The sequence below is a fragment of the Schistocerca gregaria genome, chromosome 2, assembly GCF_023897955.1.
Source record: "Schistocerca gregaria isolate iqSchGreg1 chromosome 2, iqSchGreg1.2, whole genome shotgun sequence".
Lineage (NCBI taxonomy): Eukaryota > Metazoa > Arthropoda > Insecta > Orthoptera > Acrididae > Schistocerca > Schistocerca gregaria.
This window is the reverse complement of record NC_064921.1, coordinates 265,802,016-265,828,073: the sequence shown is the minus strand read 5'-3', so window position 1 is coordinate 265,828,073 and position 26,058 is coordinate 265,802,016. Positions and strand designations below refer to the sequence as shown.

The 26,058-nt window shown below is 43.5% G+C and overlaps 1 protein-coding gene across 1 annotated transcript in view; it reads left to right on the top strand.

Annotated features, from left to right (window-relative positions):
• The window catches only part of LOC126335740 (inactive ubiquitin carboxyl-terminal hydrolase MINDY-4B), a 130,341-nt gene that overhangs the window by 62,193 nt on the left and 42,090 nt on the right, over positions 1-26,058 (top strand). The window contains exon 3 of the mRNA XM_049999197.1: positions 11,215-11,432. Within this exon, the coding sequence (XP_049855154.1) occupies positions 11,215-11,432 (218 nt within the window). The remainder of the gene's footprint in view (positions 1-11,214; positions 11,433-26,058) is intronic.

The window sequence follows — 26,058 nt, the reverse complement described above, 5'->3', positions numbered from 1 at the left end:
TATCTTGGCCACAATAATGCGTTCACTATGCTGTTTGTAGTAACTTACCCGCAATCCTATTTTTTTATTCATTATGAAACCTGCACCTGCATTGCTCCTATTTGATTCTGTATTTGTAAACCTGTATTCACCTGGCCAGAAGTCTTGTTTCCTCCTGCCACCCAACGTCTCTAATTCCCACTATATCTAACTTTAACCTATCCATTTCGCTTTTTAAATTTTCTAACCTACCTGCCCGATTAAGGGATCTGACATTCCACGTCGTGCATTATCCCGCTGAAGTGTAGGGTTTCGCAGAGATCGGATGAAGGGTAGAGCCACGGGTCGTAACACATCTGAAATGTAACGTCCACTGTTCAAAGTGCCGTCAGTGTGAACAAGACGTGAGCGAGACGTGTAACCAATAGCACTCCATACCATCACGCCGGGTGATACGCCAGCATGGCGATGACGAATACACGCTTCCAATGTGCGTTCACCGCAATGTCGCCAAAAACGGATGTGACCATCATGATGCTGTAAACAGAACCTGGATTCATCCGAAAAAATGACGTTTTTCCATTCGTGCACCCAGTTTCGTCGTTGAGTACACCATCGCAGGCGCTTCTGAATGTGATGCAGCGTCAAGGGTAAACGCAGCCATGGTCTCCGAGCTGATAGTCCGTGTTGCTGCAAACGTCGTCGAACTGTTCGTGCAGATGGTTGGTGTCTTGTAAACGTCCCCGTCTGTTAACATAGGGATCGAGACGTGGCTGCACGATCCGTTACAGTCATGCGGATAAGATGCCTGTCATCTCGACTGCTAGTGATACGAGGCCGTTGGGATCCAGCACGGCGTTCCGTATTACCCTCCTGAACTCGCCGATTCCATATTCTGCTAACAGGCATTGGATCTCGACCAACGTGATTAGCAATGTCGCGATACGATAAACCGCAATCGCGATGGGCTACAATCCGACCTTTATCAAAGTCGGAAACGTGATGGTACGCATTTCTCCTTCTTATACGAGGCATCACAACAACGTTTCACAAAATGGTTCAAATGGTTCTGAGCACTATGGGACTCAACATCTTAGGTCATAAGTCCCCTAGAACTTAGAACTACTTAAACCTAACTAACCTAAGGACATCACACACACCCATGCCCGAGGCAGGATTCGAACCTGCGACCGTAGCAGTCCCGCGGTTCCGGACTGCAGCGCCAGAACCGCACGGCTACCGCGGCCGGCACAACGTTTCACCAGGAAACGCCAGTCAACTGCTGTTTGTGTATGAAAAATCGGTTGGAAACATTCCTCATGTCAGCACGTTGTAGGTGTCGCCACCGGCGCCAACCTTGTGTGAATTCTCTGAAAAGCTAATCATTTGCATATCACAGCATCTTCCTGTCGGTTAAATATCGCGTCTGTAGCAATTTTAATGGCAAGTAGTGTAATATACAGGGTATGGCAGTATAAGTTCCTGACATCAAAACACAATGAAACAAGTTTTAGGAGTTCGATTTTTATTTTTTAAATAATGTAGGTCTATATCTGACTTTTTCTCACACAGTTTCGAAAATAATGTCATGCACTACATAATCCGATTTGTGGCGTTTCTTATGATACTTACCAGCATAGCAGCGAGTATGTTGGAAATTTATGTCCAGATGTTGATCTTCAGGTCTTGTAGGGTCTTTCAAAAATAAATAAATTAATTAATTAAATAAAAAATCACAAGTGGCCATATCTGCAACGGGATTGGCGACTCCAAACCACCAAACCGCTCCTTATTGAGATGAGGCGCTCCGGGAAGTGTTCCCATAAAATAGCCATTGATGCCCTTGAAGTGTGAGCCGCTGTTCTGTCCTCTTGGAACTAAATGTACCGCAAGTCCAGTTCATCAAGTCGTGGAAATAAAATTCCACCAACTTGAAAACATTCCGATCTGAATTCATTGTCCTTATGACCCCATTGTCTTCAAAAAACCGGGGAAATTGCTGAGAAAATTGCACACCACACTTTGACTTAGATGACTGCATAGACTTTTGATGCATTTCTTTGGGTTAGTGTCGGCCCAGCAGCGCTTGTTCTGTTTGTTGATGCATCGAGTCAAGTGAAAATGGGCTTTATCACTGACACAAGCAACTGCGTCCTCAGGAATGTTTTCGACAAGTGCCCACATGAATTCATCCGAGAATTTAAATCGCTTTCAGAGAGGTCTTGCACAATTGCCAACTTGTACAGACGGTGATGAGGATAATCGTGAAGAATTCATCTCACTAAACGATAGAAAAGTCCATGAGCAGAAGTATTTCTGCGCGCAGAACGTCGTGGGGATTGGAAGACTGAAGCTCTCATTGCCTCAATGTTCTCACTTGATCCGATGGTCTGAGGGACTCCAGCTCTTCATTTTGCCGTAGTCGCGATTTGTCTGGACGCAGCAACACTTGTAACAATTGATTTCCGGTCCGGAACACGGCCCAAGTAATAATTGATTCCCTGACTGGGAAACGGCCCAGCGAGGCTACACTGAAGGATTCTGGAAGGCGCGCTGTTCGAAAACTAGGACTCGGCGGCAAACGCACATTCCTCACTCTTCCAACACATGATGGTGACTGACCTGGAAGAGAACAACATTTTAAAACTACGCTTGTCGAATGGGACAACTTCCGCCCGGCTACGACCGCTGCAGCCTGAATGGCGTGCCTCTCAAACGAGGAAGTTATGTTGCCATATGCGGACAAAAGGGGACGCCGCCTACCGGACATCATTTTCAAAACTGTGCAAAACAATACTAGAGATACGTACCTACATAATTAAAAAACATTTAAAAAATCAGATGGAGGCCTCAAAACAAGAGCAAAAGGGTGCAGAGCGATACCTGACAGTGGAAGGAGTGCGAGGAAATGATATTCATCGGTGACTGGCACAAGTGTACGGAAAGCACTGCATGCCCGTTGCAATTCCGACACTCAATGCGACCTCCGGGGAAGAGCCTGCCATTTAACTTGCCGGCCTTCAGTAATGAGAGCACCTGCCTGATGGACACTGGTATCGGTAATGCCGTGTGACGTTCCATATGGTGCGTCTTCGGCCAACGAGATCCGTCCGTCCTTGAACCGCTTGTGCCACGCCTTGATCCTTGTACCAAACATGTAGTACTCTTAGTACACTTGCGCCATTCTTTGATGAATTTCCGTTCCCAGCACACTTTCCTCTGCAAACAATTAGACTGTGATCTGCAAACAGCTGTAAGCGACCAAAACTTGTGGACTACAGTTAATACAATGGCACATCGAATATCTGAAAATCAACTGCTCAGTTTTGCATCTATAACATTAAGCGGCAGTTCCGAGAAAGGTGACGTCGATTTTGATCCGATGATGGCATATGCCCCATGGGGGCTAATAGATATATTGATAATGGTGTCAGTATCATCCGCCAACTGATAACGTTGGCGCATAGCTACCAGGGCGTCATTTGTGTCTACCCTTTAATAGAATAGCCTCGCAGCCGAAAGACTCAGTGTGCTAAAAACGCGTAAAGCAAGTAGGCAACCATGCCACAGAGAAGCATTCTTGCTTTCTGCAGCCAACTGAGCGAGGTTGAAAGGAGTCAAATTATGTCCTTCCGAGTGTCGGCATGGTCTTTTCGGAGAATTGCCACACAGGTTGGAAGCGTTGCATCAGTTGTATAACGATTCTGGTGTCAGTGGTCACGTCAAAATTCTCACAGCCCTAAACGAGGTCCTGGACGCCCACGCATCACAGACGCCCGCCATGATCGTTGTGTTGTAAGGGCGGCTGTGGCAGATCGTACAGCTACCACAGCACAGGTAAGAGAGTTTGTGAGCCCAGGAGTCTCAGCACGAACTTTTGTGAACCAATTATTAGCAGTGGGACTACGGGAGCACACACCTCTAGCCCGTCTTCCACTCACGCCAAGGGCATCAACTTGCTTGACTGGTGCCGTCAGAGGATCATTTGGAATATGGAATGGAGCGCTGTGGCCTTCAGCTTTGAAAGCAGATTCTGCCTGCACACAAGTGATGGTCTTTTGCGCATACGACGTAGACCTGGTGAACGCCGTATCATTAAGTGCAAACGTCCAAAACACACTGGCCCCACACCAGGCCTTATGGTCTGCGGTGCGATAAGCTACAACTGTAGTTCACTTTTTGTGTTTCTGGAGGTGAAGCTAACCAGCTCTCGGTACGTGCAGAATGTTGCTAGACCAGTTCTTGCAACAGGAAGGTGATGTGTTGTTCCGACAGGATAACGCTCGCCCACACACTGCCTGTGAAACTCAACGCGCTCTGAAAGACGTGCAGCAACTTCCTTGGCAAGCACGATCTGCAGACTAGTCTTCAATCGAGTACGTGTGGAATATGATGGGATGAGAAGTGACTCACGCGATCATCAGCCTACAACTCTTACAGAGCTACATGAAAATATCGAAAAGGCGTGAAATAACGCATTCACCAATTGTTCGATCGACTGGCCAGTCAGCGCCTGCATTGGCGCCCAGCAGGCTGCACCACGTACTAATGGGTGTTTCAGCATGGGTCGATAACTGGTACCAGAGAACCGCTTGTGCTATTGATTTCTAAATGTGATCATTTCCCGTACATCATATGATCTGTTGCAACAATAAATCTTAAGTGAATTGGAAACCTCTAAAAGGGTGTACTAGCTTTTTTCCGGGTATGTGTACGTCCAAGGATTCTCGAGGCACGCACATGCCAGTGCGGGCAGTGTAGAGTCATGTAGCAACAATAGCTCAACTGTTCTAGTAGGTCCACTTTCATGCCTTTATACTGTACCTATCTACAAAGTTGTGGAAACCTCATCAACTCCCAAAAAGGAATGGCCAGTAACATGAATATGCAAGGCTGCCGCTGACTCCCGGAAACTGTTAAGCCGAAAAACGTTCCTATGTTCTTTGCATCTTAACTTAAAGGACCTACCAGTTTGAACGATGTAGTTCGCATAGTGTTACATATCTCTCATATTTATGGACTTCATATCGTAAATTTCTCCTTAGATTAAGTGGCAGGATATTGTTAGTTTTAAATATGGCATCGATTTTAAAAGGTTTCAAAATACTAGCCACTTCCTGAGAAAGTTTATCCAAGTAAGGCATTGTGATTCCCTTAGCATAGTGCTCAGTATTCTCCTTTACATTCATGCTCTGTTTCATGCGATCACAGAGTTTTCGTAATGATCGTTAGCTATAATGTTGTAGTACCTTCAGTTGCCACGCTGCAAACTGTCTCAACTTCACTAAATTCAAAATGTTTCCCATACATTTTTAAATTAGATATGGGGCAGATGGAAGCCAGAGGCTGTCACATTTGGTCACTAGGGTGAAGGTTTTGAACAATTCGTATTTCGGTTTTCTCACTTCGAAAGCTCCTCTTCTTCAGCAGGCGAATTACCCTTTTTTTTCCTTTGTAAATCAGTCATTGTTAGTGTGGTGCGCGGTCTAATGTTGATTGCTGGAAGACTCTAGGGCAGTGGTTCTCAATCTTTCCGAGACCGTTACCATCGAGTGCAATTTGATATAACCTAGTACCCTCCCCCACCCACCCTCCACCCCAAACTGAACTTTAGAATGAAAAACACTTTTCATTGCTCACTTTTATTTTTAAAATGACTAAAGGTAAATTGTATGTGGTTTTTGTGGGCGTTCTATTAAACCACGAACTATTGAGCCAATGTGGCAGTTGGTACAGTTTGTTTTTAACAAGCTCTTTTTATAGAAGAGTGAAGCAGTTCTCAGTGCATCGCGTGTGTTACCTACACACGACTTTTTCTCCGAAAAAAAAACTAATATCTACATTGAAGGTACATACTTGTTATAACAAGATGCTTCCTCAGCACCACTCCTCTCCCTAGTGACACCTTGCATCTCCATTTAAAATCAACCAAGTTAAAATGTGCTGACTGTATTGATTGTTTGTAAATCACTTTATTGCTGGACACCTTACTTCTGAACTATCAGAAATTGGAAGACTTCATGCTGCTGATGCTTTGTGTATGACCACTGCCAGTAATAATATTCAAAACTAATAACAATACTGTGTAGGCCCTAAAGCAATGTAATAGTTATTACATAACTACTATTGAGTTGTACTGTCAATTAGTTCGTTTACATGTTGTGAAGTAAATAATGAAGCAATTTCTAGTCCGTTGTGGGAACTGCATACCTACAACAGAAGGCATTTTTGTGAAATATTACATATGAGTTTCAAATGAAACTATATGGTCCCAGAGACCTTTTCGAGTCTCAAACATCTATGAATCATATATGCCGACTGAAGCGATGAATGAAAATTCGAACCCACAGCTCCTGCTCTCTACATGGATACACTAACCACTATGCCACCACAGCACAGTTGCTTTGCACAACTGCTGTTAGAGTTCATGGGGAATACCAAGCAGCCTGAGGTGTGAACGGGAGTTTGGACCAAGGAGGGAGGCATGCTAGGGTAGTCCTTGCAGTTCTGCAAAGCCACTACTGTGCCTAGGTGGTGTAGTGGTTAGCGCATCTGCCTAGTGAGCAGCAAACCTGGGTTTCAACCCCGGCCTTGGTACAAATTTTCATTCTTCGCTTCAGTCTGCAGATACACATTAATGTTTCAGGTTTACTGTCATAGGTGCATGACACGAAGTATGTGTGTTGCGAGTGGACTATGTGAGGAGATGTTCTTAGATTCGTATCGCCATGGTCTAAATTCTACCAAATGAGTCAGTGGCCGTGATATGTGAGTGATAATACCCACGGAGAACCGTGACTGAAAATTTTGCCGTAGAACTGAACCACAACAAATGCCGCGTTGTACTACGAGTATTTTTGAATTAACTGTTGGATTTCTCTTAAGTTATTCGATTATTTGAAGTGAGTCCTTGGCACAATGCGTTGAAAAATTAACACAACACAATGTGAATGCCGCTGTGCTGCATAAAGTAATCTCACTTGCGAAATGATTTTCGTTGAATAATCTGCTCTATAAATTCATCAAACCACTATTACAACTCTAAGAATTATTTTGAATTATTTTTAGTGCATTTTTAAATGTATCTTTCAGAACAACAATATAATTATCACTAGTAACGTTCACATTTTTCCTGTTACTTTGTGTGCACAAACACTGTGTCTCTCTTGCTCCTTATCTTTCATTCCGACTGGTTAGTGCAGAAAAGAAAGCGACGTTAATATACAACGTTATTTACAGACTTTGTTACTACAATATTTTGACTTCCACTGCTGACAATTTCATTTACGTAGCAGTTGTCGCATTGTGGCTCCCGGTATGCGTGTGTTACTGCAAATGAACCATGTGATATAACGAAACTTTGTTACTTTCGTGTGTCATTTCTACGACAGTACCTGATCGGTATTTAGGGTACCACTTCAGTTGTCAGTCATCGCGCAACGGGAGACTTCAGTGCGTGATAAAAAAGGTATCATCGTAGTTACGAATATGAAAGCATCTACTTCCTTTTACCACTCTTAACCGCTATATACACACATGATTTTTTTTTCTTTTTGCACATCTGTGACAAAGAGCGTTTCGAATTATAAAAGGTTCATTGGCCTCGTTGTATAAATAACACTAAAAATCGGTGCTTCAGTTTCCGTGTTCACGTATTAGTATTAAGATTATTCATCGCTTATGTAATCAATTTTACAGTGTTATGAGATAGTGATAACAGTAAAAAAACTTTTTTTAAATAAATTTAATTTGGTGATCAAAGTACATTTAAGTCCTTTCGGGGCGGCCGAGCGGTTCTAGACGCTACAGTCTGGAACCACGCGACCGCTACGATCGCAGGTTCGAATCCTGCCTCGGACATGGATGTGTGTGATGTCCTTAGGTTAGTTAGGTTTAAGTAGTTCTAAGTTCTAGGGGACTGATGACCTCAGAAGTTAAGTCCCATAGTGCTAAGAGCCATAAGTCCTTTCTACATCTACATCTGCATACATACTCCGCAAGCCACCGTTCGGTGCATGGTGGAGGGTACCCTGTAGCACTACTTGTCATTTTCTTTCCCATTCCACTCCCAAATAGAGCGAGGGAAAAACGACTGTCTGAACGCCTCCATGTGAGCTCTAATTTCTCGTATTTTATCTTCTTGGTCCTTACGAGCGATGTATGTGGGCAGCAATAGAATCGTTCGGTAGTCAGCTTCAAGTTCCGATTCTCTAAATTTTCGCAATAATGTTTCTCGAAAAGAACGTCGCCTTCCCTCCAAGGATTTCCATTTGAGTTCCTGAAGCACCTCCGTAACAAATGTTCGAATCTACCGGTAACAAATCTAGCAGCCCGCCTCTGAATTTCTTCGATGACACCCTTCAATCCGACCTGATACGGATCCCAAACACTCGAGCAGTACTCAAGAATAGGTCACACCAGCGTCCTATATGCGGTCTCCTTTACAGATGAACAACGCTTTCTTAAAATTCTCCCAATAAGCCGAAGTCGACCATTTACCATCCTACCACAGTTCTCACATGCTCGTTCCACCTCATATGAATTTGCAACGTTACTCCCAGATATTTAAAGGACTTGACTGTGTCAAGCAGGACCTAGTAATACTGTATCCAAACATTACAGGTTTGTTCTTCATATTCATCTGCCTGAACTTAGATTTTTCCACATTTGGGGCTTGCTGTCATTCTCTACACCAACAGAAAATTTTGTCTAAGTCATCGCCATGTATCTTCCTAAAGTCACTCAACTTCGACAACTTATCGTACACCATAAATTGCTGCCCACGCTGTCAGCCAAATCATTCATGTATATGGAGAATAATGGCGGTCCTATCACACTTCCCTGGGGAGCTTCTGACGATACCCTTGCCTCTGATGAACGTTTGCCGTCGAGGACAACATACTGGGTTCTATTATTTATGAAGTCCTTGAGCCGCTCTCATATCTGTGAACTTTTTCCACATCCACTAACAGCCTGCTATGGGGCACTATGTCAAAAGTTTTCCCGAAATCTAGAAATATGGAATAAGCCTGTTGCGCTTCGCAGTATATCATGTGAGAAAAGGGCTAGCTGACTTTCCCACGAGTGGTGCCTTGTAAAACCGTGCTGTTTCTTGGACATAGCTTCTCAGCCTCAAGAAAGTATATTATATTCGAACTGGGAATATGTTCAACAGGTCTGAAGCAAACAGAAGTTAGGGATATTGGTCTGTAATATCACGGATACTTTCTTTTACCTGCGCTTTTTATCAGTTGTTTAGGACTTGGTGCTTAGCGAGAGATTCATGATAAATTCAAGCTAGCTAAGGGGCCAGTGCCGTAGAGAACTCTTTGTAAAATCGAACTGGGATTCCATGCGGACCTGGTGATTTATTTGTTTTCAAATCTTTCAGTTATTTCTCTACGCCAGGTATGCTTATTGCTATGACGTCCATATGGCACTCTGTCCGATGGTCGATTTTTGCACTGTTCTCCTGTGAACGATTTCTTGGACGTGAAATTAAAAACTTCGGCTTCAGTTTTGCTACCTTCAATGGCCACACCAGATTGATCAACAAGAGACGAATGGAAGCCTTAGACCCTCTTAGCGATTTTACATACGACCAGAATTTTCTCGGATTCATTGCCAGATCTTTTGCTAAGGTGTAACGATGGTAGCTGTTTTTTGCTTCACGCATAGATCTTTCCGCAGACGCACGAATCTTTACTGACCTTCGCTTGTCATGATTTGTGCGTCCCCTTTTGAACCTAGAGTGCAACAGACTCTGCTTCCTCAGCATCCGCCAAATTTGGCTGTTAAAGAATGGTGGTTTTTTTTCATCCTTTATCGCTTACTAGACACGTAACTCTCCAGACCACGATTTACAATCTGCTTAAACTTTTGAAAATTCCTGGTAGATTAAAACTGTGTGCCGGACCGAACCTCGAACTCGGGACCCTGCCTTTCGCAGCCAATAGTCTACCAACTGAGCTACCCAAGCACGACTCACAACCCATAATCACAATTTTACTTCCGCTAGCATCTTGTCTCCTACTTCAACACGTCCTGGGTTCGAGTCTCGGTCCGACACACAGTTTAATCTGCCATGATGTTTCAAAACCAGCGCACACTCCGCTGCAGAGTGAAAATTTCATTCTGCTTTAACTTTGCCCATAATTCCTCCGCATTCATCTCACTGGAACTAAGTGATGCCAATTCACTGTCTAAGTGAGATATTAATAACTGCTTATCTGCTGTATCTAGCAGAAACTCTCCTAGCCTTCTTGACTGGTTTATTAACTTTCGTAATCATAGTTGCTATAATTACTTCATGATCGCTAATCCCTGTTTCTACACTGACACTGTCGATAAGGTCCGACCTATCTGTAGCTACAATGTCTAACAGTAAGATATTTCCAATGCGTGTGGGCTGCCGAGCTAGCAGCTTGAGACAATTTTCAGAAAACATGTTCAAAAGTATTTCGTATAACTGCCTGTCTGTACCCCCCCCCTCCCCCCTTCCCTCCGCAATGAATCCACAGATATCCCAGTCTATCCTCAGCTCGTTAAAGTCGTCGCCTCCAGCTAGTACTCCATGATCTGGGTATCAACACACTATTGGCCATAGACTTTCTTTGAATGACTCTAGAACTGTCATAGCGGAATCGAGTGACCGGTAGAAACATGCAACAATTATCTTGGTTTCACCCACACCTGTTATACGCGACCAGATGACTTCGCTGTCACACTCAACTTCGACCTCAATAGAGGCAATATTTTTGTCAACTGCAATGATCACTTCCCCTCCCGTGACCTCTAATCTGTCTTTCCGACATACGTTGCGCCACTCGCTAAATATCTCAGAGCTTTCCACTTCAGGTTTCAACCAGCTCCCAAGAATAATCTGAGCGCGAGAACTAAGTTGTCTTGTTTTTTTTTCCTACAGTCACTCAACTTCGATAACTTACCGTACACCACGGGCAGATTGTTGCCCACCCTGTCGGCCAAATCATTTATGTATAGAGAGACAACAGCGATCCTATCACACTCCCCTGGGGCGCCCCTGACGATACCCTTGTCTCCGATGAACACTCGCCGCCGAGGAAAACATACTGGATTCTATTGTTTAAGAAGTCTTCGAGCCACTCGCGTATCTGTGAACTTGTTCCATATGCTCGTAGCTTCGTTAACAGCCTGCAGTGGAGCTATCCTCTACCTGCTGCTACCTGTGCAGCAGCGAGTGTTTGTCGGTTGCAGACGCTGCGGCAGGTGACGTTCGGGTCTGCGCTGGTGCCGCCGCGCAGCGACTGGCTGCGCTCGGGGCTGGTGTTCCGCGAGCCCGAGCAGCCGCTCGGCTTCGGGCTGGTGGCGGCGCGCAGCACGACGGGCGGACTGCTCAGCGTGGTACAGGCGCAGGTCATCAAGCACCTGCTGTTCGACGGCGCGCCCAGGGACGCGCAGCGCAAGGTCGACGAGTGAGTGCCACCTCCACACAATGTGCCGACAACAAAGACTGGCCGAGGCGCCGCCATATGTGATGCCAACTAGAAACTTAGCCGCCATGTTCTGCAGCGTCATGTTCACACTAATCGTCTGTTAGCATGGAATCATATGGAGGGGTTGCGAAGCAACTCAAATCGCTTGATACGGGCAAGTCTTCACGTCCAGATTGTATACCGATTAGGTTCCTTTCAGATTACGCTGATACTATAGCTCCCTACTTAGCACTCATATACAACCGCTCGCTCACCGATAGATCTGTACCTACAGATTGGAAAATTGCGCAGGTCGTTTAAGAAGGGTAGTAGGAGTAATCCATTTAACTACAGACCTATATCATTGACGTCGGTTTGCAGTAGGGTTTTGGAGCATATACTGTATTCAAACATTATGAATCACCTCGAAGGGAACGATCTATTGACACGTAATCAGCATGGCTTCAGAAAACATCGCTCTTGTGCAACGCAGCTAGCTCTTTATTCGCACGAAGTAATGGCCGCTATCGACAGGGGATCTCAAGTTGATTCCGTATTTCTAGATTTCCAGAAAGCTTTTGACACCGTTCCTCACAAGCGACTTCTAATCAAGCTGCGGAGCTATGGGGTATCGTCTCAGTTGTGCGACTGGATTCGTGATTTCCTGTCAGGAAGGTCGCAGTTCGTAGTAATAGACGGCAAATCATCGAGTAAAACTGAGGTGATATCAGGTGTTCCCCAGGGAAGCGTCCTGGGACCTCTACTGTTCCTGATCTATATAAATGACCTGGGCGACAATCTGAGCAGTTCTCTTAGACTGTTCGCAGATGATGCTGTAATTTACCGTCTAGTAAGGTCATCCGAAGACCAGTATCAGCTGCAAAGCGATTTAGAAAAGATTGCTGTATGGTGTGTCAGGTGGCAGTTGACGCTAAATAACGAAAAGTGTGAGATGATCCACATGAGTTCCAAAAGTAATCCGATGGAATTCGATTACTCGATAAATAGTACAATTCTCAAGGCTGTCAATTCAACTAAGTACCTGGGTGTTAAAATTACGAACAACTTCAGTTGGAAGGACCACATAGATAATATTGTCGGGAAGGCGAGCCAAAGGTTGCGTTTCATTGACAGGACACTTAGAAGATGCAGCAAGTCCACTAAAGAGACAGCTTACACTACACTCGTTCGTCCTCTGTTAGAATATTGCTGCGCGGTGTGGGATCCTTACCAGGTGGGATTGACGGAGGACATCGAGAGGGTGCAAAGAAGGGCAGCTTGTTTTGTATTATCGCGTTGTAGGGGAGAGAGTGTGGCAGATATGATACACGAGTTGGGATGGAAGTCATTACAGCATAGACGTTTTTAGTAACGGCGAGACCTTTTTAAGAAATTTCAGTCACCAACTTTCTCTTCCGAATGCGAAAATATTTTGTTGAGCCCAACCTACATAGGTAAGAATGATCATCAAAATAAAATAAGAGAAATCAGAGCTCGAACAGAAAGGTTTAGGTGTTCGTTTTTCCCGCTCGCTGTTCGGGAGTGGAATAGTAGAGAGATAGTATGATTGTGGTTCGATGAAACCTCTGCCAAGCACTTAAATGTGAATTGCAGAGTAGTTATGTAGATGTAGATGAGACATGCGCCGAAAAACGGGCTAACACTCAAATGTAAAAGCTTACAGATAAGTGTTACCATTTGTTGCTAGGTACGGGAACGATCATAATTGACATTGGTCTCACTCCTAAGTGAAATTTAGGGGTGGGACTGTAATTTTTCCTCCTATCTATGTAGTTCTCAATTCGTCCGAACAGTCAATCATTCATCATATGAAACACAGTCATAGCTCAGTCACTCAAAATGATTCAGAAACTTTACTTGTTAGAATGAAATCAGGCGATGATTCTTCTTCTCTGCAGGCTCGTGCTTTGCGGCAGTCTGCTAATCTGTACAAATAAAATGTCTCGTAATTTTGTGAGCTTTGTATAATCAGTCGGGAAACCTCAGATCAAGCGGATATTTGGCTTTGATGAAGTTTAACCTTCCGAAGAAGTAATGGAGTTCTTGGATTATTAAATGCAGGTTGGTATCCCGTCTTTCGGAAGTTCCCTTCTGATTAACAACTACGCAATTTATCGATGAATATCATTAATTCTCAGTTGTCAAATACACACCTTTGTATGAAGCAGCAATATATATATTTCCCTTTTAATCGTACAGTTCGTATTAGTTATCTTCTGTCATAAATCTCAATAATCAGATTACAATTCTTAAAAACCAAAACTCAGGCTAATCGGCACGAAGACAATCTCGGAAACTTTTTTCTTCTAACAACCACCAGAGAGAGTCCTACAAAGAATAATTATGCGCTCATGGCATATCTATTGTGTGAAACTATTTTGCGCATGGATTCTGCGAGTATGAAGATAGAAATTTTGTAAACGTCATTCAAGGGTAGAATTGTTTCAGAATAATTCATCGAATATAAAGAGATATTACAGGACCAATGTCAATTTTGATAATTCCCATACCCTGAAACAGATGACAACGCTTATCTCTAATCTTTTACATTTGAGGATTAGCCCGTTTTTCCGTTCATGTCTTCATATGGTTTTGTTTGTTATACAGTACAATTTGCTGTTGCCATTTGCGATTTTTCTTTTTGTTTATTCCTCGAATGGCGGGTTTTAAAAAAATAATTCACGTTCTAAGTGCGTTTTTCGTGCACTGTCACATCTCAAGCTTGATGTTGCGATGTGGAACTGCTGCACTATTCTCGCGACTTTACGATAAGAAGCGATCAAAAAATTTTCCTTTGAGGGCGATGATGCAACCTGTTGTGTTGGCAGAAGAGCCAACAGCGTGTTACGAATGGAGGCCGAAATGCACGCAGGCTGGCGTGAGGAATGAAGGACTATACTGACGTGAGGTCTCGAACATGCCAAGGAATTAGAATTCAGAAAGCGGACGTAATTAGTTTGATACTTAACTTCAATCCATTAATGATGAACGTCGCTCTTGACGGTACATGATTTACAATATTATCTGTTGAGAATACATTCCTAGTAACTGAATATGGCGCCTTGCTAGTCGTAGCAAATGAGGTAGCTGAAGGCTATGGCCGGCCAGTGAGGCCGAGCGGTTCTAGGCGCTTCAGTCTGGAACCGCGCGACCGCTACGGTTGCAGGTTCGAATCCTGCCTCGGGCATGGATGTGTGTGATATCCTTAGGTTAGTTAGGTTTCAGTAGTTCTAAGTTCTAGGGGACTGATGACCTCAGATGTTTAGTCCCATAGTGCTCAGAGCCATTTGAACCATTTTGAAGGCTATGCTAAACTGTCGTCTCTGCTAATGAGAGCGTAAATAGGCAGTGAACCATCGCTAGCAAAGTCGGCTGTACAACTGGGGCGAGTGCTAGGGAGTCACTCTAGACTAGACTTGCCGTGTGGCGGCGCTCGGTCTGCAATTACTGATTGTGGCGACACGCGGGTCCGACGTACACTAACGGACCGCGGCCGATTTAAAGGCTACCACCTAGCAAGTGTGGTGTCTGGCGGTGACACCACACAACATATATGCAGCGTAGGGCAACTCAGATTCAGGTATATATGTTGATTTTTTTCCCACGTGTACAAACTCTAGGGACTGGTCAATATTAGGATACGGAACAAACAAAGTCTAGTGAACTTACGTCCGGAAGTGCATGGTTTCCATGTTAGCGACCATTTATTCAGTCATACATTGTTACAGAGGCTGCTGTCTAATACGCACTGTACCATGCAGCCATAGTTACAGTATGTGCTGAAAATGGTTTCCATGTGCCTCAACAAATGCATGTACGCACTGTAGCATGTTCTGTCTCACACGTTCACATTGGCCAGGCTGCATCCGAACAGTGTCAAAGGTACTATCAATACGTTGCTCCAGTGTCTCCACATCTGGAAGGGGCTCTGCGTGCACAATACTTTTGAGATGCCCCCATAACCAGAAATCGCACGGGTTGAGATCGGGTGAACGAGCAGGCCATACAACTGAACCGTCTTGTCAGATCCATCGACCAGGGAAGACACGATTGAAATGCGTCCGGACGTCATCAGCGAAGTGGGCTAGATCACCATTATGTAGCAGCCAAATAACCCTTCAAATCATCAATGGAACTTCTTCTACTAGGGAAGGCGAAGTCACCCGCAAGAAACTCCGGTAATTCCAGCCTGTTAGGCGACATGGAAGGAAGACTGGTCACAAAATACGGTCACCAATTATCCCGACCCACACATTCCAGCTGCGCCGATGCTTATGATTCGCTACCACCATACGGCGGGGGTTCTGCATACTATTCCACTGATGACTATTATAAAAGATGAAAATACCACTCGGTGTAAAGGTGGCCTCATCTGTGAGTAGGATGGATGACACAAATCCCGGAATCATGCTTGCCTAATGAAGAAACTATTAACAGAATTGCTCCTGATGTGGAAACTGTTGCCAGTAAGCCCTCCACCCGCTGTAACTGGTAAGCGTAGTAACAACTGCCCTGGAGAATGTTCCACACAATAGTCTGGCTTACCATGTGCGGGGAGGTCAACTTCCACAGTCGCCTTCCACAGTGTTAATCACATTTTCCTCCAAGTCTGGTGTCGGAACATTTTGGGTATGTCCTTCATGATTTCCTGCTTTCTGAAATGACGGTGTCTCAGACAAACTGCGACACACTGTTGCAAATATTTAATGCTGTGTTGGTTGTCACGGGGATAGGTCTCCGATACAATGTTCTTGCCCACCGGCCATTGCATTTGCTTCCCGTAAGTAAACACCATGTCGGTAAGCTCTCGATTCGAATACGGAACCATTGTGCACAAAGCTGCATCACATCCACTACAAGGTCAGTCAGCAAAAGAAGTGAATCGGACACAACATTACCAATTACTATGGCAGGAAAGGCGCTAGGGCATGGTGTGTGAGGAAACCAATCCTACTCTAAGTGTGGCTGCATGGTACAGCGCATCCATGTAAAAATGTACGGTTGAATAAACGGTCTCTAGCGTGGAGACCATGCATTTCCGAAAAAAGTTCATTAGACATTTGTTCTGTATTCTCTCATCGAGCAATCCCTGTAGTTTGTAAACGGTGGAAAAAAATCGCCCTGTACAAGCACCGACATGTAGGTAAGGAATTAGTGTAGCATTCGTGTCTTTCTGGCGTATGTGCGATAAATGCGGAAACGTCAACTATGGCGACGTTATTCCACACGCATCCAAACAGAAACGAAGTGCTGTTATTCTTTTCTTGGCTCGCGAAGGACTTACACAGGCAGACAGCATGCCTGTCGAAAACTACCATTGTGGAATGGTGCGCTAAGTTCTGTGCTGGTCGCCACAGGACACTGCCCGGTCTGAGAGAGATTCGAAGTTACTCCAACTTAAAAGGGAGACACTTGAGTACCAACCCTATAGTCGTGATCTCTCTCCATGCGATCGTAACGCCTTCGGTCTGTTGATAACGGCTTTAATGGGTCGACGATTCCCGTCGGACGAGGATGTATAACAGGGAGTTACTGACTTCTTCACACAGCAGGACACGGTGTTTTACTAAACAGGTAGCCTCAACCTGATGCGTCGGTGGGACAATTGGTTCAGTTCTGACGGTGATTTTGTCTGACTGGTATACCGATTCCGAACTGTACGACCTTGGAACGAAAACTTTTTATCGTTTTATCGCCCCTTCCATACACGCGTATTTGTGTTGTTGTTGTTGTGGTCTTCAGTCCTGAGACTGGTTTGATGCAGCTCTCCATGCTACCCTATCCTGTGCAAGCTTCTCCATCTCCCATTACTTACTGCAACCCACATCCTTCTGAATCTGCGAAGTATATTCATTTGTGTACTTACCTTAAAGATACTGGCGAATTTCTTTACGATTTTTACTTAAGTGTTTCACGCTAGGAAGTTCTGTCCTAGGTATTTATCAAAGAGATACATTTATACAGTGCGTTGGTATTTATAGAGAAACCAAACAACAGCAGACGTAACTAGACGTTTTAATATCTGCTTCGAAGATATTGAGGAGAAGTCCAGAATCTGAGGCAGAATTCTTTGTTCTAGTGTCACGTTTGGCCGGCCGCGGTGGTCTCGCGGTTCTAGGCGCTCAGTCCGGAACCACGCGACTGCTACGGTCGCATGTTCGAATTTCTGCCTCGGGCATGGATGTGTGTGATGTCCTTAGGTTAGTTAGGTTTAATTAGTTCTAAGTTCTAGGCGACTGATGACCACAGATGTTGAGTCGCATAGTGCTCAGAGCCATTTGAACCTAGTGTCACGTTTCTTGTGTAGCTTTCAGTAATTTTAATGGAGGATATATTTGACATGTTTTGTATCATATTGCGTTAGGATTTTTGATTCTCGGGAAATATCAATTACTATAACTCCTAAGATGAGAAGAGAGAGTATAAGAATAATGAGTAGTCCACCAGTTCTTCCAGCCTTGTATTGGTTACCCATCGTTGTGTTATCTCCTTGTTTTTTAAGCGAGTTTTGTATTAAAAAAACTGGTTGCAAAAAATAAAATAAAATCATAAGGACAGCGGTAGGTGTTTTATTTCGTCACAATAGTAAAAACAAAGACCTCCTGCCAAAAAGATGGACATACAAAAAAATAAAGACTAACTTTGAGTTTATACACACACATAGGCCATATCCTACTATAGCTATTGATTAACACATAATTTTACTCTGGTCAAACCGAAATGTAGTACAAGAGCACCTTAATAAAGTCGTCTACTTCGCATTCTAAATGACAAAGAAGATCTAGAAAATGCAATGTAGAAATTTGGTAAATGCGACACTTGTGTACAAGAAATGTTACATGCTGATACTTAGCTTCAGTATGACATCCTAGCTGTTTCATTATTACGAATAATACAGTTGTACATTGAACGCACACTAGGCATGATTCATAATCAACAAAACTACTTTCAAATCATATTTCGATCAGAAAACATACAATTTTCGAGCATCTGTTGCATTTGCCTAACTTAAATTCTCAGTGCGCAGTCAAGTTACGTAGTCGTGGGCATTTGGTGAATAGTAGTTACGGGCCATACTAATGTAATTATTAAAATAACACTGATACTGACACGTAACTATTAAGCGAATAATGAACCACGCACGAAACCATACACCCCATTAAACTTTGAACGCCGGTGGACTCAGCATCATAAAAGTAAGTTTTCACCATTTAACTGATTTTGGAATATTGTTAAACTGGCCTTCAATCCGAATACTGGTTTGCTGCGGCCGTCCACGCTAGTATATTTAACTGATGACCAGAGCCGGCGTTAGATGGGCTGGTGACGAGGGAGATGGAGGAGGAGTGACAAGAGGGGGTAAGCGGCGTAAAAGTACACCTGCCCCCCCCCCCTCCCTCACCCTCTCCTCATGGGTGCCTTAATGGATACAAATCCAACGCTAGTTTTAAAATCTGCACCTATGATTTTGAATAAAAATCCTGGGCCCTGGAGACTTCATTGAACAAATGGGATAGTATTAAAAAAAATCATATACATCTCTAACCAACGATTAAATTTAATCCGTATGGCTCTGCATGTAAGGCATCGGGCACTGTGGAGGAAAAAATGCTATTATTACATAAGTGTAAGTGCTCTAATGCTTATGAACGTATTTTAATTTACATCGGTTTCCAGATTTTAACTGAAAGTTTTATTGTTAGTCTAATCCCTAAAGGTGCTGTTTTAAAAGAAACTGTATCGTCCCTTCACAGGCTGTCTGAAAAAAAGATGGTCTGCGCGTATAGATAGATGGAGTGGCTCCGTTTGCTAAACAGTTGCCAGGATTACAAAGAGCGATTGAATTTGCCTTTAACTTTGACTGCAAAGGCACATACTGAACTAAAGGCCATTCAGAAATATTTTAAATCATCTCACTGTGTCTTGAATGTGGCATAAAGTATTAGTTGCAATAAAGATGGATAACGTTGTGCTTCAAGCAAGGGAACCCACAATAAATGTTGAAAAGCGCTTAAATTAATAGTATAGAGTAAGAAATAAATAAATTAAGAAGTATATGGGATAGTATTTACGCAGAAATTTGAAAGCTAGCAGAAAAATATTGGAATATCATCGACTTGAACGTAACGATTCGTGGTACAGAGAATCGAGAAGGCAAAAGAAAATACTGTGTAGATGAAACAGTAGAAGAAGATATAAACCTGAGCCCAGAGGACCGTTTTAAACTAAATATTTTCTTTGTAATTCTGGATACAGTCATAGGAAACTTTCTAAGGTATGCTACCATAGAGAACTTGGACAAATTTGCGTGCTTATGGAATTATGTAAGGGTAGAAGGTTCTGAACTACCAGAGTTCGGAGAAATCATGGCTTCTTTGTACAGCACGGTAGGCAATAAGACCGATGTGGAAGAAAAAATTTTGCGGTTAAAAAGATTCATGTAGCTAATTTTGGATCTGAGCCACTTTTCAGATACAAGTGTAGCTTTACGGATTTTCTGCACTTTGCATGCTAGTGTTGCGCTGTCAGAGCTGTCATCCAGTTCTTTTGTTACATTCAAGAACAAACTGTTTGAGACATACAATGGGGCTAGAGTGGCTTGTTCGATAAGCTGTGATCACAGTAGAGTTATAGTTAGCCCTTTCGTTAGTTTATACCAGGATTATAGAAGAGTTCGCACCTAAAAAAAGTAAGAAGGAAAGTATAATTTTGTGAAGTATGAAATTTACATGAGAAGCGAAAATTAAAAAGGTTTCTTATAAAACGCGTTGTTTGACTTTTGACACTAAAATTTTCTGACTTAACGCAAAAAAATCGAAGTTTAAAATAAAGAATTCGGAACAGGAGGCTGAGAACGCTTACCTGGGGTCCGAAAATCCTAGCGCCGTCTCTGCTGATGATAGCATCCTAACATCCTCCTAAGGAGTCCCCGCTCGAAGATCCGAATGGGAGACTACTTCCACAAAATTTTACCCAAGTAGATGCCATCATAATTAAGCCACAAAACAGAGCTGCATGTCCTAAAGAAACATAACGGCCGTCGTTCCCTTGCTTTCAGCTATTTGCAGTGCCAACATACAGTACCTAAGCCATCGATGTAACAGTTCGGTCGGATGTAAAGTAGGACGATCACATAGGTTCAGTCAAGGGCAAGGCTGATAGTAAACTCCGGTTCCTTGACGGTATCTGGAAAACTGCAGTAAATGTAGAAAGTAACATGCTTGCAAATCACTTCTGCAACCCATCTTAGAATAAGCTTCAAGTGTAAGGGACCCATAGCAAACAAGATAACACGATATATTTAACGTGCATAAAGACGAGCGGCACGAATATTTACAGGTTTGTTTGAATCGCGGTATACCGTCAAGGAAATGAAAAATTATCAGACCCTTGAAGATAGGTGCTACTTATCCAGTGAAAGCATACTTACAAAGTTTCAGGAACAAGTTTTAACAACAGGATCTAAATATATTTTTACCCCCTACGTATTGCTCCCGAAGGGACCGTGAAGACAAGATTAGACTATTTGCAGCACGAAAATAGGTCTTACAGCAGTCATTCTTCACGTGTTTCATACGCATTTGGAATGAGAAGAAACTAACATATGGTCCATGCCACGCACTTCACAATGGTCTGCAGCATACGTATGTAAACGTAAAAGTTGTGGTTAATGTGAAAGTGCTAGATCAGTCAAATCAGTGAATCATCCAGATTATTTCTGTTGTAAGTACTGAAAAAACTGCTGCCTCCGCCCCCCCCCCCACCACCACCCCCCTTCCTGCACCCGCGCAAACACACACACACACACACACACACACACACACACACACACACACACACACCGCCAATGCCATTCGAGGAACGTATGTTACTCTGGCATCTGCACAGATGCCTTTCAATGTGGTTGCACCTACTGTACCGCTATCTATGTTCTTGAGACACACATGCCTCCCTACTATGGCAAAGTCCGTGGCTCCTGGAGGCCATTTTTGAATAGCATTGAGAAAACTATTCGGTTTTTATCACTATGATTTTCTTCTCGCCGTGAAAATTTCAGTAATTCGAAGCAAATCGATGCCGTTCATGCCTCAAAGTTCTGTCTGGCAATCCATTATCCACAGACAGCTGCGTGCGGTCGGGATAGTACTCATTAATAGGTGTGCCCGGACTGGGTGCTATTCAATCGTCTGCAGCCTAGAAAGGGCTTAGCTTGTGGCTGGAAGGCTTCGTTTCTTCGTTAATAGTTAACACGGTCCCAAGTGGAGCGTCGTTTCACTGCACAAGCAGTGCCATCGCTCCAAAGCGAAAGTCGCGACTTGTGTACAGGTCGCAGTGTGTTGTGCTACCTTGTTGACTACAGTTTTCTACTCGCATATTATGCTGATGTTATACATCGTAGAAAAGTAAAGTACCAGTACGGAAAGTTTACATCCAGCTTTGTTTGTGGTTCCATGTGATTGCCAACAATGAATAAAAGACATAAGTACAGGGTGTCTCTACCCTGTCTCACTACCCATTTCAATGAAGGAAGGCGGTGACAGAAAAATCAATTTTATTGTGTATTTTTACACGTATTCTACTGCCCTTATGCATGACTGCCATCTAGTTTGAAACATATATTAAATCTTTTAGTAGTGGAACGAAATGTACAACTTGGCATGCTGCTTCTCTGATACGATTCAGTAGATCAGACAGACCATTCACTTCGCTAGTGTACGCTTTGGACTTGATGTACCCCCTAGCAAAAAATTCTGAAGGAGTAAGGTCCGATGAACGGGAAGCTCACAGCCGAGCTGACTCTCTGCCTATCCACCTCCCTGGAAAGATTCTGCTCAGGTAATCAAGGACGATGAGTGCAAAATGTGGAGGCGCACCATCCTGCTGAAACGCAACTGTATCTCGTATGCCATCATCCTGAAGCTGTGGTTCAAGGTACAGTTCTAACATGTGGTAGTAGCTGTTTCCTTTTATTGACCTTTCGACAAAGAAAAATGAACTAAACTGCTAAACTTTTGTCATACCCGATCAAACATTGACCTTCGGTGTATCACGTTCCCACTCCGATGCCTCATGTGGTACTTCATATGCCCATGTTCGGCTGTTATGTCTGTGCACTTTCCCACAAACGTGGAATGTGACACCATCGTAGAATAAAATGTTGTCTCTTAAATTCTCGTTCTCTACAGATTCCAGGAGGTCATAATACATTGCACGACGACAGACGAAATCCTCGCCCTGAAGATGGTACAGAAGCTGAATGTGATAAGGACTTTATCGTAGAGTAAAACGTAGACTTTTCCACACTGTGTTGCGAGGCACATGCAATTCCCTACTGAGGCGTCGAGTTGATGCCTTCCTACCACTGGCAATTTGAACCTACTGCACTATTTCTGCCGATACGCGTGGTCAGCCATGACGTTCCTCATCACACACGCTGCCGGAACACTTAAATTTATTCACTATCAGACGAAAGTGTACCCATGATGGGGATGGTTTGTGGAATTTACAGCTAAATTTCGCTCTGGCGTCTTTATATGACAATCCGCGTACCCATGCACAAACAATGGAAACCCGTTCTTCTGTGCAAAACATCTTGTACGAAGATCTGCAGAGAAAAGAAAAACAAATTAGCGTTTTCATGGAAAGGGATAGTGACTTCAGTGACACACACTCTAACGTACCGGTATCTGAAGAGATAATAAAAAACAACTGGCGTTTTCGTGGAAATGGATAGCGACTTCAGAGACACCCTGCGTAGTCAGTTGTGGTGGTGTTTTTCTGTAAGAAGTAACAAAACAGCACAACGATATTTGCGGTCAAAACGACCGAGAGAACATCTGCAGTGAAAACAACTTTACCATTCACAGACAAAGTGCTACACTAATGCGAACTATTTCACTTATTTCAGAGTAATTTAGTTCTATGTGGAGCCTATTAAATAACTAACAGGTTTCTACAACTTATCTGATCGACACTAGAATTTGTAATCTGTTACTCGTAATTAATAATTTAGCCCACCCGTAGCAAATAATGGGTTTACCCAACATACATGGTGGTCAGAAACAGTCTTAAAAGCTTGTAAGGGTGTTTCAGGTAGGTTGTGCTGGTAAATAACTCTTAAGAAAAAAAATTCCATATCTTGGCGCCGTTTCCGAGTTAATTAGCAACAAAGTTAGCGAATCAGCCAAGTCAAGCGGCCCACTAGAGACGGTGCCGCCAAATGAGAGTGGACATGGGACAGTAGCAAGGATCGAACCCGATCCAAAGGCTGAACAGTCTCGTGCGCTTTCATCTACGTGATGAGAACAACTGGCACTAATTGTATCTGTCGGGCCGCTTCAATTTGCGCGCAACGGCCTCGTTGGCTAACTTCAATTCTATCTGACACGGAAACGCCACAACGTATCGATTCTTTTTGTAATTATTTCTCAGCACAACGTACCTTGCAACACGCTTAACAACCTTTTCAAACTGTTTCTTACCACCCTGTACATAGTATTTTAGCGCGTGTCGTATCTGAACACAGCTTTGATTTCAGTTGTTCTGTCCACATCCACTTGCGCCTCTATATTTAGAAGTCTGAATACATGAAATGTGACACCCAGACCAAAGGTACTACTAGAGCCAGTGATCGAGACCTGCGTTTTAAATACCTGGGACCCACTGTCACCTCAAATGGTTCAGCTGGCTCTGAGCGCTATGAGACTTAACATCTGAGGTCATCAGTTCCCTACAACATAGAACTACTTAAACATAACTAACCTAAGGACATCACACACACCCACGCCCGAGGCAGGACTCGAACCTGCGACCGTAAGAGTCGCGCGGTTCCGGACTGAAGCGCCTAGAACCGCTCGGCCACAGCGGTCGGCCACTGTCACCTCAAACAGTGATGCCACTTTTGGTATCCGAGTGAGGGTTGAAGCATATTTGCTCAAATGGAAACACGACACTGTAATCTTCTGCGATAAAAAAAATATGCCCCTACAACTAAAGGGAGATATTTACAAGATCATGGTACGTCCAGCAGCCATTTAGGGTGGTTAGTGCACTACAGTATGAAAAATATGAACAACATCTTCCTCTAATGGAGATGAAAATACTTTGATAGACTCTCGGACTGACTCGATACGATCATGTCAGAAATGAGGATGTTCAGTGAAGACCTTGCGTCCCCCAAATTGTGGATAAAGTATAGGAAACTCGTCTCGGCCAGTACAGACTCATAATGAGAAAATAGGACAACTCTGAAGCAAAAACAGTTCTCCAATTCGACCCACGGGTCGTAAGACAACATGGAAGACCAACCGAGTAGTGTATCGACAGAATCAAGTGCGACACCTACATCTACATCTACATCTACATGGATACTCTGCAAATCACATTTAAGTGCCTGGCAGAGGTTTCATCGAACCACCTTCACAAATCTCCATTTCCAATCTCGTATAGCGCGCGGAAGGAATGAACACCTATTTCTTTCTGTACGAGCTCTGGTTTCCCTTATTTTATCGTGGTGATCGTTCCTCCCTATGTAAGTCGGTGTCAACAAAATATATTTTGGTAATTGGAATTTCGTGAGAAGATTCCGTCGCAACGAAAAACGCCTTTCTTCTAATTATGTCCACCCCAAATCCTGTATTATTTCTGTGACACTCTCTCCCATATTTCGCGATAATACAAAACGTGCTGCCTTACTTTGAACTTTTTCGATGTACTCCGTCAGTCCTATCTGGTAAGAATCCCACACCGCACAGCAGTATTCTAAAGGAGGACGGACAAGCGTAGTGTAGGCAGTCTCCTTAGTAGGTCTGTTACATTTTCTAAGTGTCCTGCCAAAAAACGCAGCCTTTGGTTAGCCTTCCCCACATTTTCTATGTGTTCCTTCCAATTGAAGTTGTTCGTAATTGTAATACCTAGGTATCTAGTTGAATTTACGGCTTTTAGATTAGACTGATTTATCGTGTAACCGAAGTTTAACGTGTTCCTTTTAGCACTCATGTAGATGACCTCACACTTTTCGTTATTTAGGGTCAACTGCCACTTTTCGCACCATTCAGATATCTTTTCTAAATCGTTTTGTAGTTTGTTTTGGTCACCTGCAAACAACCGAAGACGGCTGCTCAGATTGTCTCCAAAACCGTTTATATAGATAAGGAACAGCAAAGGGCCTATATCACTACCTTGGGGAACGCCAGAAATCACTTCTGTTTTACTCGATGACTTTACGTGAATTACTACGAACTATGACCTCTCTGACAGGAAATCACAAATCCAGTCACATAACTGAGACACGCACGACATTGGCTTAAATCCAAAAATATCTACAACAGATCTAAATGGAGTGGAGATAGTAAAACAGTGGACCCTGAATAGTGCACGCAAAATACACTACCAGGAAAAAAAATGCGACACCAACAAGGACAAGGTCGTTTTACTAATGAATGATGCGACAGGTTGTTAGTCACTGTAGGAATAACTTACATGATAAATTCAGACTAAATGAAACACACATGTGACAATAAAGGTTTCCCAAACAAACGTATCAACACATATTGTGCCCTTTTCTGGGCCGCGCGGGGTAGCCACGCGGTCTTGGGCGCATTGC